The sequence below is a fragment of the Neofelis nebulosa genome, chromosome 16 (assembly GCF_028018385.1).
Source record: "Neofelis nebulosa isolate mNeoNeb1 chromosome 16, mNeoNeb1.pri, whole genome shotgun sequence".
In the NCBI taxonomy this organism is placed as follows: domain Eukaryota; kingdom Metazoa; phylum Chordata; class Mammalia; order Carnivora; family Felidae; genus Neofelis; species Neofelis nebulosa.
In genome coordinates this window covers 39,560,165-39,573,595 of record NC_080797.1, presented here as the reverse complement: position 1 = coordinate 39,573,595, position 13,431 = coordinate 39,560,165, and the positions used below count along the sequence as shown (strand labels likewise).

At 46.6% G+C, this 13,431-nt stretch overlaps 1 protein-coding gene across 3 annotated transcripts in view; it reads left to right on the top strand.

The window, feature by feature from the left end:
• Positions 1–12,569, top strand: part of ZNF652 (zinc finger protein 652) — a 56,100-nt gene extending 43,531 nt beyond the window's left edge. For all 3 annotated transcript variants that reach the window (XM_058705760.1, XM_058705761.1, XM_058705762.1), the window contains exons 3-6: positions 62–209; positions 588–703; positions 1,069–1,213; positions 9,820–12,569. In XM_058705760.1, coding sequence (XP_058561743.1) covers positions 62–209; positions 588–703; positions 1,069–1,213; positions 9,820–10,331 — 921 coding nt within the window. In that variant the 3' untranslated portion in view covers positions 10,332–12,569. The remainder of the gene's footprint in view (positions 1–61; positions 210–587; positions 704–1,068; positions 1,214–9,819) is intronic.
• Positions 12,570–13,431: the final 862 nt, after the last annotated feature.

Sequence of the window (13,431 nt, the reverse complement as noted above, 5' to 3'; positions counted from 1 at the left end):
GGCAGCTATGGCTTTCTGCAGGCCCCCGTAAATAAAGATTATTTCTATTTATCCTGCTCAGTGTGTTTCCTGTAACAAGTCCTTCAAGAAACTCTGGTCCCTTCATGAACACATCAAGATCGTCCATGGGTATGCAGAAAAGAAGTTTTCCTGTGAAATTTGCGAGAAGAAATTCTACACCATGGCTCATGTGCGGAAACACATGGTTGGTAAGTTCTTCCTGCTGCTTTTCTCGCCACCCCCGTCATTTTCCCTCCTTCTTTGGTGTGTTTGACGCGTCGGATTGGGCAGGATCTGAGGAACGGCCTTGCCGTAATCGTAATCGGTTCGGACTCGCTGAAACTAAACGCGCCGTGTCCCCCATGAGCCCCCGCGGCGCAGCGTGCGCGGGGTAGGTAGCCTTCCGCACCCGGGCTTCTTTCCAACGTCGTGGCCTCTTCCTCTCTTGAGAACGTTGCTGCGAAGGCCTCACTAATTAAAGCGTGGAAGGTTAAGATGGCACGATTACCTCGCAGTAGGAGCGGGGCCTGGGCCACTTTGAGCGGCTTGGCGGGCCCGTCGTGAGTCCGGCGCCTTCTGTGTTCCAGCACACACGAAAGACATGCCGTTTACATGCGAAACCTGTGGAAAGTCGTTCAAACGCAGCATGTCCCTCAAGGTGCACTCCTTGCAGCATTCTGGAGAGAAGCCCTTCAGATGCGAGGTAAGGGCTGTGCTGGGCCCCGGCCCTGGGGCGGGGCGGGGGTGGGGCCGGGGGGGAGGGGGGGGGGCGCGGTGAGGGAGGGGAGCGGGGGCCGCGGGCGCCAGGTGCCGCTTCTAACACCCCCGTAGCTCTCCCAGACTAGGGCAGCCCCGGGACTGACACAGAGCGAGTTGTTTCTCTTTCCTCAGTCATCCCGACAAGTCGGGTGTGCTTCGGGGATCATTCTGCAGAAGCCCTCCCTCTTGCTAATAACCGAGCTGCAGACATATAGCAGCGCCGCAGTGGGAGCCTCAGCGACCTCGTGGGCTGGGCCCCAGCGAGGCCAGCGAGCGCGGCTCTCACGCGTCTCCCCGTGTCCGCTGCAGAACTGTGACGAGAGGTTCCAGTACAAGTACCAGCTGCGCTCGCACATGAGCATCCACATCGGGCACAAGCAGTTCATGTGCCAGTGGTGCGGCAAGGACTTCAACATGAAGCAGTACTTTGACGAGCACATGAAAACACACACTGGTAAGAGTTCCCGGGGACCGGTTGGTCACCACCTGGGCGTCTGTGCACGTAAAACCCGAGAGCACACATTCGCGTTCTGAGTGCAGATCCTCCTTGAGATAAGCCCGGCACGTGGAAACACAGACGTGTCGTCCTGGGAGACTGGGCTCTCGTTAACTCCGTTCGTTTAAAAAGGGAGTGTCTGCCAGTGCCTTTTACCCGTGGGTCCCTCCGAGGCATCGGACGCTTAGGGCACAGGATTCCTGAAATTGTACGCCACTTATTTTGTGTCCGTGCGTTTGTGCTTTTTTAAGGAAAGGGTTCCGGACCCTTAAAACACGAAGGCCGCCGACTGCTTTAGATTGAATACTCTCTCGGCTCGCTTAAAGTCTGATTGGATTGGATTTCCCGAAACTGACTGCTTTTTAGGAACCTCTCCCGTCAAATGAGCTTAAGTCTTACTTTAACCATTCCGTGTTTCTAGGGGTGTATGCTTCCTAGCACGGATGTGAATCTTATAAGCACTTGACCACCCAGCCCGCAGGGACGCATGGCATCAGTGTATCTCAGCCTTGACCGGGTATTCTGGGGTTAGCAGTCTTTGCACCGATTGAACGGTGTGAACCACTCTCCGGGTTTCTAAATAGAATCTAGTCACAGGTTTCTCCGTTCTGTTAGTACAAAGTGACAGGGCTAGAAGGAACCACGGGATTAACTTGCTTAGCGCCCTGCTCGTTTGGCTCGGCCAGTGGTGAGGAAACTGTCCTGGCCGGATCACTGTAGTGCGCATTTTTCTGTCAAAGTCCGGAGAAGAACGCCTGCCTGGCTTCTTTCCCATTCAGAGCGACGCCTTCTGCGATTTTAAGGATTAGTCTAGATGAAGAGTCACGAGAGGATTTTCGTTAAATAAGTTACACCCCAAAGAGTAACTTTGAAGCCCAAGCGAATGGGTGGCAGGGTATATCAGAGTAGTTAACAAATTCTCCTCTTCTAATTTGGTGGCTCTCAGATAGGCTCCTAGTTGTAACTGAGTCACTTTTAGGATTCAGTTTTTTGTTGGAAAGCAGGAAACTGTGGAACTACGTGGAAAATAAGCTCTTGGGAAGGCAGAAGCTGTGTCACATTCACACACGATGCCTGGGACATAGCGGGGGCCCCATAAATGTCCCACGATTGGAAGGAACCTGGAGCCACCAGTGCCCTCTGCCTCGCGCCCCTGCTCTTCTCTTCGTGTCTTCTGGGCCCCTCTGTCCCGGTTCCGGACTCGCTCCTCCTTCTGCGGTTCTTCCTCTTTCTTCCTTCCCCTCCGTCCTTCCTCCTCTAGGCCCTTAAATGTCCGCAACACGAAACAGAGTGTGTATTTTGTGATTAACTTATTTGTTGAATAAAATTTTATGTTGAATGTTCTTTGACCAAATAGGCAAGTTCAACATTTCCTGTTTCTTCTAAAAAAAAAAAAAAAAAAAAACACAGCCACCTAAATTCACTTAAATTTTTATCCCTCTCATCAAAAGAGTAGTACATACTTCTTAAAGTGTATTAGAAAATGTGAAAGTTGAAAACAAAACAAAAATGATCATCACTGAAAGACCATGACTGTTAACATTTTGGCATACATTTAAAAAAATTCTTTACTTTCTTAACACACGTATAGATAGATCCTGCGCATAAGTATTTATGTGTTCGTGTGTATAGTCATAAAACAAAAGTTGGGTCTTTATTGTAACCTACTTTGCTTTTTTACTGTGTTATGTCATTACCAGTCATATCGTTTTAATGGTTGTATAATATTCCTCCTGGTAAATTTGCTGTAATAATAGCCATCATTTGCTATGCACATACATGTCAGGCACTGTCTAAAGTGCTTTACATATGTTACCTCATACAATAAATACAACTTTTAACAATAGTCCCATAAAGTAAAAGATGTTGTTTTCTGTTTTTTTTAGCCAGTTCCCTATTGGACATTTAGATGATTTCTGTTTCCAACTTTTCTACTCTTCTAAATAATACGGTGATAAACAACTTTGTGGTTAACACATCCATGATTATTCACTTAGGGTAAATTCCCGGAAATGGGATTATCAGGGCAAAGAGACGTGCACGGTCTTAAGACGTGGTATGTGTTGGAAAATAGCCATCCACATACACTCTCACTGGCTGCGCCTGAAAACACCCATTTCCCCAACGCTTTCCAATGCTAAATAAAATCATCACTGATTTGATAGGTGGAAAATGGTTTCTTGTTGTAATAATTTGCGTGTAATTAATTGCTAAGTAAGAGTGGACATTTTTTCATGCACTTGTTGAGAGTCAGTTTATTTTCTTTCCTGAATTGCTTGTGCCTCTTCTGTATTCACCTTTCCATTGCAGAGTTTGACTTTTTTTTTTTTTTAATTGTTTACAATAGCCCTTTATATATATTTACATATACTGGACCTCGTTTAACACTAATATTAAAATACTCTTCCCTGGTTTGTCATCTGCCTTTTAATGTTGTTCGTGATACCCAAGCTGGGAGAGTAGCTGGTTGGTGGGGTGGGACAAACCTGTCTGTGCCGTTCACTCCCGTGGGGCCTTCCATGAATTATGCAAACTCAGTGGGTCTCTGCTTCCTTGGTATTAAGTAAGGATGACAGGAGTACCTGGAAAATACAAGGAGAAGGGTTAGCACTCAAGAAGAAAAGGGATAGCTCTTTTAAGGCTGGGCAAAACCACATTTAGAGTGTGTTTTATTGGGGATTAAGGCCATTGCAGGCACGGACATTGCTTGGGCTGTTTCTTTGCAGTTAAAGAGACTTGAGGCAGATCTTATCTAGGGAAGCTGGCCAGCCCTCAGGCAGGGTTTCCTAGGATGGTGTGGACATGGGGTGAGTTCAACATGGAATAATTGCTGATTCTCCTCGTACCAGGCGCAGCACTAAGTGCCTGGCGACACAGGGATGAGTTGAGACCCGGTTTGTGCCCTCAAGGAACTGCCAGTCCAGGGACAGTGCTGATGATTGTGGTGTAGTAGTAATAGTCGTAATAACAATATAATAGTAATAATAACAGTCCTAATGCGGCACTAAAACGCGTGGAGCGTCTGCTACGTGCTGGAGACTGTTCTAAGCTCTTTCCTTATATTTCCAACTTATCTCAGTAACCTACTATTGTTACCTTCAGTTTTCAGATGAGGAAACTGAGGCTCGGAGATCACATAACTTGTCCAAGGCAGTCTGACTCCAGAGCCACATATTTAACAGTTCTGATATAATTTAACGTAGCAAGTGATCAAATGGGGGGGGGTGTGTGTGCAGGGCCTCGTGAGGGCAGACAGCACCATCCCAGAGTCTGGTTCTCAGCTTCCAGAATGTGCCTGTGTACTCCAGCAGATCAGGATCAGAGGAACTGATAGGTGCTAAATAGTGTTAATGATCTATAAACAAAACCGCTGATTTATTAATTCACAGTGAAAAAGCTGAGCGGCAGGTGGCTCAGAGCTCTTATTTCTTTGGCCGTCATGTTCTTTGCCTAAATAAAAATCTATATCGGAAGCTAAATTATCAGAAGATTGGTAGGGATGGGGAATTACAGGAGAGGAAGGTAATTGAAAGATCTTAATAGTGAGTACCATATGTCATTGAACCTGATTGCAGCCATCCCTCGTAAGACAGACTTCATTTGCACACTGCTAAGAAAATGTTGCCAAGTAAAAATGCCACACCGTTGATTGTCGGGTGTGTGTCCGTTTCTGAGATGCTGACATGCCAGGGCACGCATGTCTTAATGTCTTAAAGTAACACATAGTTGTTCATAAACATCAGTCAAGAACCAACCAGGGGCGCCTGGGGGGCTCAGTCGGTTAAGCGTCCGACTTCAGCTCAGGTCATGATCTCACGGTCTGTGAGTTCGAGCCCCACGTCGGGCTCTGTGCTGACAGCTCGGAGCCTGGAGCCTGCTTCGGATTCTGTGTCTCATTCTCTCTCTGCCCCTCCCCCACTTGTGCTCTGCCTCTCTCTGTCTCTCAAAAATAAATAAATCTACAAAAAATTAAAAAAAAAAAAAAGAACCAACCGAATTGTGGGGGGGCACCTGGGTGGCCCAGTCAGTTAAGTATCCAACTCTTGATCTCAGTTCAGGTCTTGATCTCAAGGTCCTGAGTTCAAGCCCCGCGTTGGGCTCTGTGCTGGGCATGAAGCCTACTTAAAAAGAAATAAATAAAAATTAAAAAAAAAAAAAAAAAAGAACCTACCAAATTGGGCTCCTGTGGTGAACAGGACTGAAACATCCCTGGGTTCACAGGGCTTGCAGTGAGTCTAGGGGGCAGACACACGAGGCACCACACTGGTTCGCTGATGAGAGCACAGCAAGTACGCGGAACTAAATGAGGTTGGCTAGAGTTTGGGGGACAGGCACGGCCTGGTGTGGAGTGTGATGAGACGTGTTACTGGAGACCAGGTGCCAGGTCTCACTCACTCACACACACACACACACACACACACACACACAAACACACACCCATAAGACGTGTAAAAACGTTTGGACTTTATTCTAACGACAGTGGGAAGTTCTTGAATGGCTTTGAGCAGATTGTGACACAGCTCTTGAAAGTTCTCTCTGGCCGCCTGTGGAGATTGGGCTGGAGGGTGCGGAGCGAGAAAAGGGATGGCGAAACCAGTCAGGTGGCTATTGCAGATAATCTAGGGGAATGAGGGTGAGGATATGGACTGTGGTAATGGCAGTGGGTGAAATGAAAGTGATGCACCAGGGAGGTGAACTTGGTGACTGATTGGATAAAGGTGGTGTGCGAGGGTAGTCCCAGGTTTGGGTCTTGAATGCCATTTGTCAAGATAGAGAACGGTGGATGGAGGGGCACGTTTGCTAGGCAAGATAATGAATTTAATTTTGCACTTGTTAGGTTGTTTTGTTTTGTTTTGTTTTTAGCCTTTATTTATTTTTGAGAGAGACAGAGCGCATGAGCGAGGGAGGAACAGAGGGAGAAATAGAGCTTGAAGCAGGCTCCAGGCTCTGAGCTGGCAGCACAGAGCCCAACATGGGGCTCGAACCCACGAGTCGTGAGATTATGACCCGAGCCGAAGTCAGACGCTTAACCGACTGAGCCACCTAGGCACCCCTTGCACCTGTTAGTTGTGAGACCTCCGTGGGACGTGCAAGTGGAAATACCCAGTAGGCAGTCTGTAAAAAAAAAATGGGTTTAAAGCTGAAGAGAGAGATTTTAGGCCCCACACATCGATCTGCGGGTTTCTGCTGCTGCTCAAGGGTATTCATACTAAGCAGACTGGAAACCAAGATCGCTTATCCCTTTGAACAGTGCAAAAGGCAACCAGCTAGCCAGCCCAATTCTTGTTCTTTCCTATCTTCCATGTAGATTCTCTGCCTTCATTTCTAACGCCCTTCCTTCACACCCATTACAACACTGCTTCCTCCAGTCGGGCTTAGCTTTCTATGTAATAGGCCTTCTGTCTAGATGTGTTTGTGTTGAGATACTTTTCTGTTTGCCGTGTTGGACTTCGCTTTAGCGTGTCTTCCGGTCACCCATCTACCAGCTCTTCTGCAAAGTGGGACGTTGTGCAGGTGGCCGCGCGCACATAGTACATTTTGATTCTCCCTTATTTCAGCCTCATTTCCATCTTACCCCGAGGTCTTCAGGAGACCTTCCCATCACTCATTAGCACAGTTAGTTGGGGCCGGATGAGTAATGAGAGTTAGAGGCAAGGGGGATTGTAGACTCACGTCTGGAACAACAAATGTGGAAAATGTGGTAGGGGGGCGCCTGGGTGGCGCAGTCGGTTAGGCGTCCGACTTCAGCCAGGTCACGATCTCGCGGTCCGTGAGTTCGAGCCCCGCGTCGGGCTCTGGGCTGATGGCTCGGAGCCTGGAGCCTGTTTCCGATTCTGTGTCTTCCTCTCTCTCTGCCCCTCCCCCGTTCATGCTCTGTCTCTCTCTGTCCCAAAAATAAATAAAAAATGTTGAAAAAAAAAATTAAAAAAAAAATAAAACAGTATATTATGTAAGTAAGTGGCGTTTATTTAAGAGAGACAGAATGTACACATAAGCATAAAAAACAAAACATCACTCATCAGCCCATCGCCTCCAGGTAATCACCGACATTTGTTGTGCTGCTTTCCATATTTTTTCCACAGATGTTTTTCACCAAAAGAGGGTAATACCGTGTGTGCGTTCTCATTTAAGTTGATCGTTTTACTTAATAGAGTGTGGATTCTCACGTTAGGAATTTGAATTCTGCAGCTTTATAGTATTTAATGGTGCTGTCCACTGAGATGGGCGCGCCATATTGATGTAATAAACCCCATTTAACAGAGAATTTGAAGTCTTTAAGGTAGTCGGAGGAAATGGGTTAAAATGAAAGAAAACAAGTTGGGCTCCGAACTTACCCAGAAAGTTGAATGTGGATCACAGAGAAGAGCCTAGCAGTGGCAGCAGTTGGATAACGAAAAGCTGAAAGATAAGAGGAATATGACGTCAGAAACTAGTGCTGGTGATTAGAGACAAAACTGATCCCTCCTGACTGCACAGCCCGGTCTCTTGAGGAAGCAAGGAGAGTTCTGGCTCTCACAGAAGGAGGGTAATGGGAGAGGTCAGTTCTCAAAGGCAAAGATAAGAAATAAGGACTACAGGGGCGCCTGGGTGGCTCAGTCGGTTGAGTGTCCGACTTTGGCTCAGGTTGTGATCTCACGGTTGGTGAGTTCGAGCCCCGCCTCGGGCTCTGTGCTGACAGCTCGGAGCCTGGAGCCTGCTTCGAGTTCTGTGTCTCCCTCTCTCTCTGCCCCAACCCCGCTCATGCTCTGTCTCTCTCAAAAATAAATAAATATTAAAAAACACTTTTTAAAAAAAAAAGAAATAAGGACTCCGATACGGGTACAGAGGTGTTCCCTCCTTGTGTACGGAGGGGTCCCCAAGTGAAGAATGGTAGGAAAATAACATTCCTCCGTGTGTGCAGGGATGCCCAAAGCTCCGTCACATGAAGGGCTGTGTTTTATGTGTCGAAAGCACACTCTGGAACCAGACTGCAGGGTTTTAAATCCTGGCTCTCCTCTAGCTGTAGAACCCTGGGCAGCTTTCTTAATTTCCTTATCAGTAAAACAGGGACGATAACATAGCTGCCTCCTACCCAGGTCTGTCCCTGGGAGGATCACCGAAGTTCACAGACGTGAAGTGATGGGAACGGTATCAGGCACACAGGAAGGGTCCGTACACCACAGCTATTTATACTGAGTAGGGTGAGGACACTGTTGGAGACGAAAGGGAGCCGACCTGAGCTGAGAACAGACTCTTGTAGCAGGAGTTACAGTAAAGGCACAAGCTCTGTACTCTGAGAATTGGTGAAGGAATTAATAAATACAAGCATATGTCCACTGAAGGGCACGCACACAGGTACTCAGCACGGCATCCACATGAAGTGATTGATGGATGTATGCGTTCAAAAACTGTTCTGTTTCCCCCTATGGCTTGGGTAGAAGGGTGGGCTGGCAGCATGGAACTGTGTCGTCATCCAGAGGAAGTTAGGAACCCTAAAAATCAAGCCCTTTTTCCTCCCCTAAGTGCCTTGACAGGGAATTTTGTTTCCTTTTTTAAAAATGTTTATTTATTTTTGAGAGAGAGACAGAGAGAGACAGAGTGTGAGAGGTGGAGGGGCAGAGAGAGAAGGAGTCACAGAATCCGAAGCAGGCTCCACGCTCTGAGCTGTCAGCGCAGAGCCCGACGCGGGGCTCGAACCCACGGACTGTGAGATCATGACCCGAGCTGAAGTCAACCCGGTTGAAGCTCAACCGACTGAGCCACCCAGGTGCCCCAATTTTGTTTCCTTTTTGACTCATCGGCCCCATGCTTCTCATCCAGGGCCAGGACCCCCTCTCAGCACCCCCACACACCCACACACACACGCATGGACATTTGGAAATGATGTAGGGACAGTTTTCATAGAATCTCTTGGGAGCATTTAGTGGGCTGGCACCGGGAACGCCGTAGGCTCTTCGGGTGGGCCAGGCGGTCCCACATGATGAAGAAGTTGTCTGCGAAAATGCCAGGAGCTCTCCTCCGGGAGCCACGGCAGCGGGGGTTCCCCAGGGTGGGGCGAGCCACCCAGTATTTTCCAAGTCCAATACCAAAAAGTAAGCCACATGCTAAGGATCCCGCGTGAGTAGACACGAAGCGACTTATGCGCTCCCCAGGATGTTGTCAGCAGCCTTTCTTCTGGTTGGAATTCAGAAATTGCTAACAGATTAACTTGCCTAAATGTAAGAGGCAGAGACGCGTCCGCGGCCTTAGCTGCTTTGAGCACAGGAAAACGATTTAAACGGTTCTTCACGTCGGATGTGAAGGATCACTACCGTAGATTTTTTTTTTGGGGGGGGGGCGGTTTATTGTCGTTTTTGTTTTTTTAACCAAGCCCAGATGGTAGGTTGCATGTAAGTTTTCCTCCTATCCGCTCTTACTTGTGAAGCCCCAACTTTGGGAGACCCTCTTAACGCCTCTTAGCCTATAATAACATGCCGTACGGGAGCGATGTGGTGGTGATCTCCTCGTTGAGTACGAGGACTAGCGTGAGCACGTAATTACCGCCTAGTATGTTAATCGTTTTCTTGTGTCTGTGTTCATCTCAGGAGAGAAACCCTTTATCTGTGAAATCTGTGGCAAAAGCTTCACCAGCCGCCCCAACATGAAGAGGCACCGCAGAACGCACACAGGCGAGAAGCCCTATCCGTGTGATGTGTGTGGCCAGCGGTTCCGCTTCTCCAACATGCTTAAGGCCCACAAGGAGAAGTGCTTTCGGGTGACCAGCCCCGTGAACGTGCCGCCTGCTGTCCAGATCCCACTTACGACCTCCCCGGCCACCCCAGTTCCTTGTGTGGCGAACACCCCCACAACGCCCACGCCCCCGATCAGTATGAGCCCCGCGAGCACTCTCCCCCCGCGGCCCATCCCGCACCCCTTCTCACACCTCCACATCCACCCACACCCTCACCACCCGCACCACCTTCCTATCCCTCCGGTCCCGCACCTCCCGCCGCCCCCAGCTCTCTTTAAGAGCGAGCCTTTAAATCACCGAGGCCAGGGTGAGGACAACTTTCTGCGGCACCTGGCAGAAAAGAACAGTTCAGCACAGCATCACTAACATCCGTCTCCTTAAGTGTGTTCTCCACGAGCTGTGTGCCCGTGTGTGAGTTTGCAGAAAGGGAGCTGGTGGGCTTTTCTGTAGCTGCCAGACTCTCCTCAGCCTCCACCAAGAGCTGTGTCATTGTCTTGGGGAATCGACACATCCAAGGGAATGAACGAGAAGACCGCCTTGCGCTCCCGGAGGGAACTGTCATCTAAACCAGGGGAACCACCGAACTAAAGCCCAATTCGCTTGCATTTTCTGGTGGACTTTTATAAATTTCGAATACTCAGACTTGTGGAATTTTATAATTTCATATCAGCTGATGAGGTATGCTTGCTTTTCTATCCCGGGCTTCTCCTCAAAGAGGGGACAGGCCCGGCTTCCTTTGTACTAATCGGGAAGGCTGTGAGATTAATCCAGAGCATTAATTGTATCACTGTGTATCGTAACCAATTCTTTTCAGCTTTTGGCGCTGGCCTCCGAATCGAGCCGGCCGTGTTTCACAGTATATCAAGCATTATAGAGAAAGACAGAAATTTTCTTCTTTGTGTAGCTCTCCTAACGCACTCTTTATTTTACTACAGAAATTATTTTAGAGTTTTTGTATAGACTTCTTTAGTAGTCTGTTTCTAAAATGAAATGTATTTCAATAAGCGGTGTAATTTTTTCAGTGTAGCTGGGCCTATGTTGTAAAATAGAAAAAAAATTTTTATAATCATCAAAATGTGATTCTTAAAGACGCATATAACTTCTATAGTTCAAAGTTATTCTTACATCCGTACAACTCAAAGGTGCTTCAGAGACTAGATGCATCCGGGAGGGTCTCCAGACACCAGGTCACTGCAGAATGAGGTCTTGCTTTCAGAACTTGGCGTAAGTCCTTGGCAGTTTTTAAATCTCTGCTTCACACTCAAGCATCCGTCTGTCGGGCTCGTTGACATGCTCCTGTCCTCCGTGTTTCGTTTCGTTTGGTTACCGCGTGAAGTGGGATGATTTCATTTGGTCACTGCGCTAAGTGGGGTGATTTGCAGGGAGCTGGACCCTTTCCAGGGACGTCCCCTCACGCTTGCGTGTTCGAGAAATCGGAGTCAAGCTGTTCACCGTCAGGAGGAGGAAGTGATGGAGAATCATTCTCCCTCACATCTGCGTCTCACTTTCCCCAGGGCTTGTTTGTGTCCAGCCGATGGCACAACCAAATGGAAGTCTCACGAGACACTGCTCGTTTCGAGGCTGCTGTATTTTTCTAGAATTGTTAGGAAAATACGAAATAGTACACTAAAATCACAAGCATGAATGATGTTGCTGACAGTAGCTGAGAAGTTTGGATGAGGACAGATTTGACTATGAGTTTTTAAAATGTCTGTTCAGCTATGGATCCAGCCACAACTTTGAGCTGTTCTAACACAGTTTAAATCGTAGCGAGGGAAAGAAAACTGCCTATGTTTTGCTGCCCTGTTCTCTGCAGATAATTATGCGACAGACAGCGGTGTTCCCAGGTGGTGAGGGGAACATCTCTCACCACCTTTAAGATGGGTTACTTTTTCAAGTTTGGGAAGTTTCGAAAGAGCACGTTCATTCAGGAACTTATGTAGGAAAGTCTGAATAGAAGGGCTAACATACTGCTCATACTTAACTGATCAAATTTCTTCAGACTCCGTACAGCTAAAACTTATATATACATACATATATATATATATATATATATATATATATATATATATATATATATGTATGTATATGTATATGTCTCAGAGAACTGAGTTCCAAAGCTGGGTCTGCTTTCTTTCTCTCTCTCCCTCTATTTTTTAATCTTGACATTTCTTCAGTTCCTCCCCCACCCCCCACACTGCCTCGGGCTCTTAGATCATTGCCTAAATAAGAACCCTGGCTTTTATTTATTTTTTAACTTTTAATATTAAATGTGCAGATATACTTCAAGCACTTTTCTGTCTGATTAGCTCTGTGGTAGGAAAATTTGGAACTCTTGATGGAGGTCAAGTCCCTCTTTTTAAAATATCACATTCTCTGTTAGCTTTTTGGTTTAAAATTTCCTCATTTTTTTCCTTCTGATTATTGCCTTTTGCCTTCTGTAATGAGCATAGGAAGATTTTGGAACGGGGCAGAAAAGTATCTCAAGACCTACTTTTCTTCCTGTTTTTGGATGTAATTTCTAAAGAATGTTATTTTAAATATTTGCGTGCATTTTTCGGACACCCAGGTACCCAGACTGATAAGGAAAATTAATTTCTTGTTTGTGATTGTCATTTCTTTCATGGCTGCGTCCCCTTACTTACTCCACAGTCTCCTTTACCTCCCATGACAAGTTTCTGGGTGGATCTACACCTTTATGTGGACATACCGTTATTTAATGGCCAAGCCTATGATATTAAGAAGGTTTTTTAAAAGATGTAAATCGCAGCTTAATTGGTTCTAGTACCTTATTTTATTCTAAACAAATTTACGGCATTCGGTAGCGATTCTGAATTCTAGACTTGAGACCATTAAATCAACCATTTTATGAAGTGTACTATAATGAGACACTGGAAAATTCAGGTCGTCACATTTGATTTTTCATTCAAGTGAATATAGCCATAAGAAAATACCTACTTACATAGGAAAACCAGTATGATCGCTTCTCGGCCTTTTGGCTAAGATCAAGTGTGGAAAACCAGTATGAAGCAAATAATCACCACCACCCTTAACAGAAGCAAAAAAGGACTTGTTTTTGTTTTGTCTTTTGAATCAGCATTGTCACATGACACCGTTCATAGTGAAATGTATTGTGGAACAATCTGGAAACTTCTGATTGTTTTTCCCCCTAGATGGGTATACCTTCCTTGACTCGGGATTTGTAGTCTTCAGGAAAACTGCTCAGCACATAACAATTCCTTATCAGTGTCATATTACACATAAACAATGAGATGCATTAAATAATATTCACGACGTTAACGCTTCTGAATATGAGAACTGCAGGATTAAGCCTTAAACATATATGTGCGTCAGGTTTAACATGCTTCAGACTCCAACTCAGGGTTGGAAATTTGATTGGGGTCCTTCACTAAGGTAAAAGTTGCATCCTGTGTGTTCCCTCCAGCCTACAGAACAGCACCCCGTG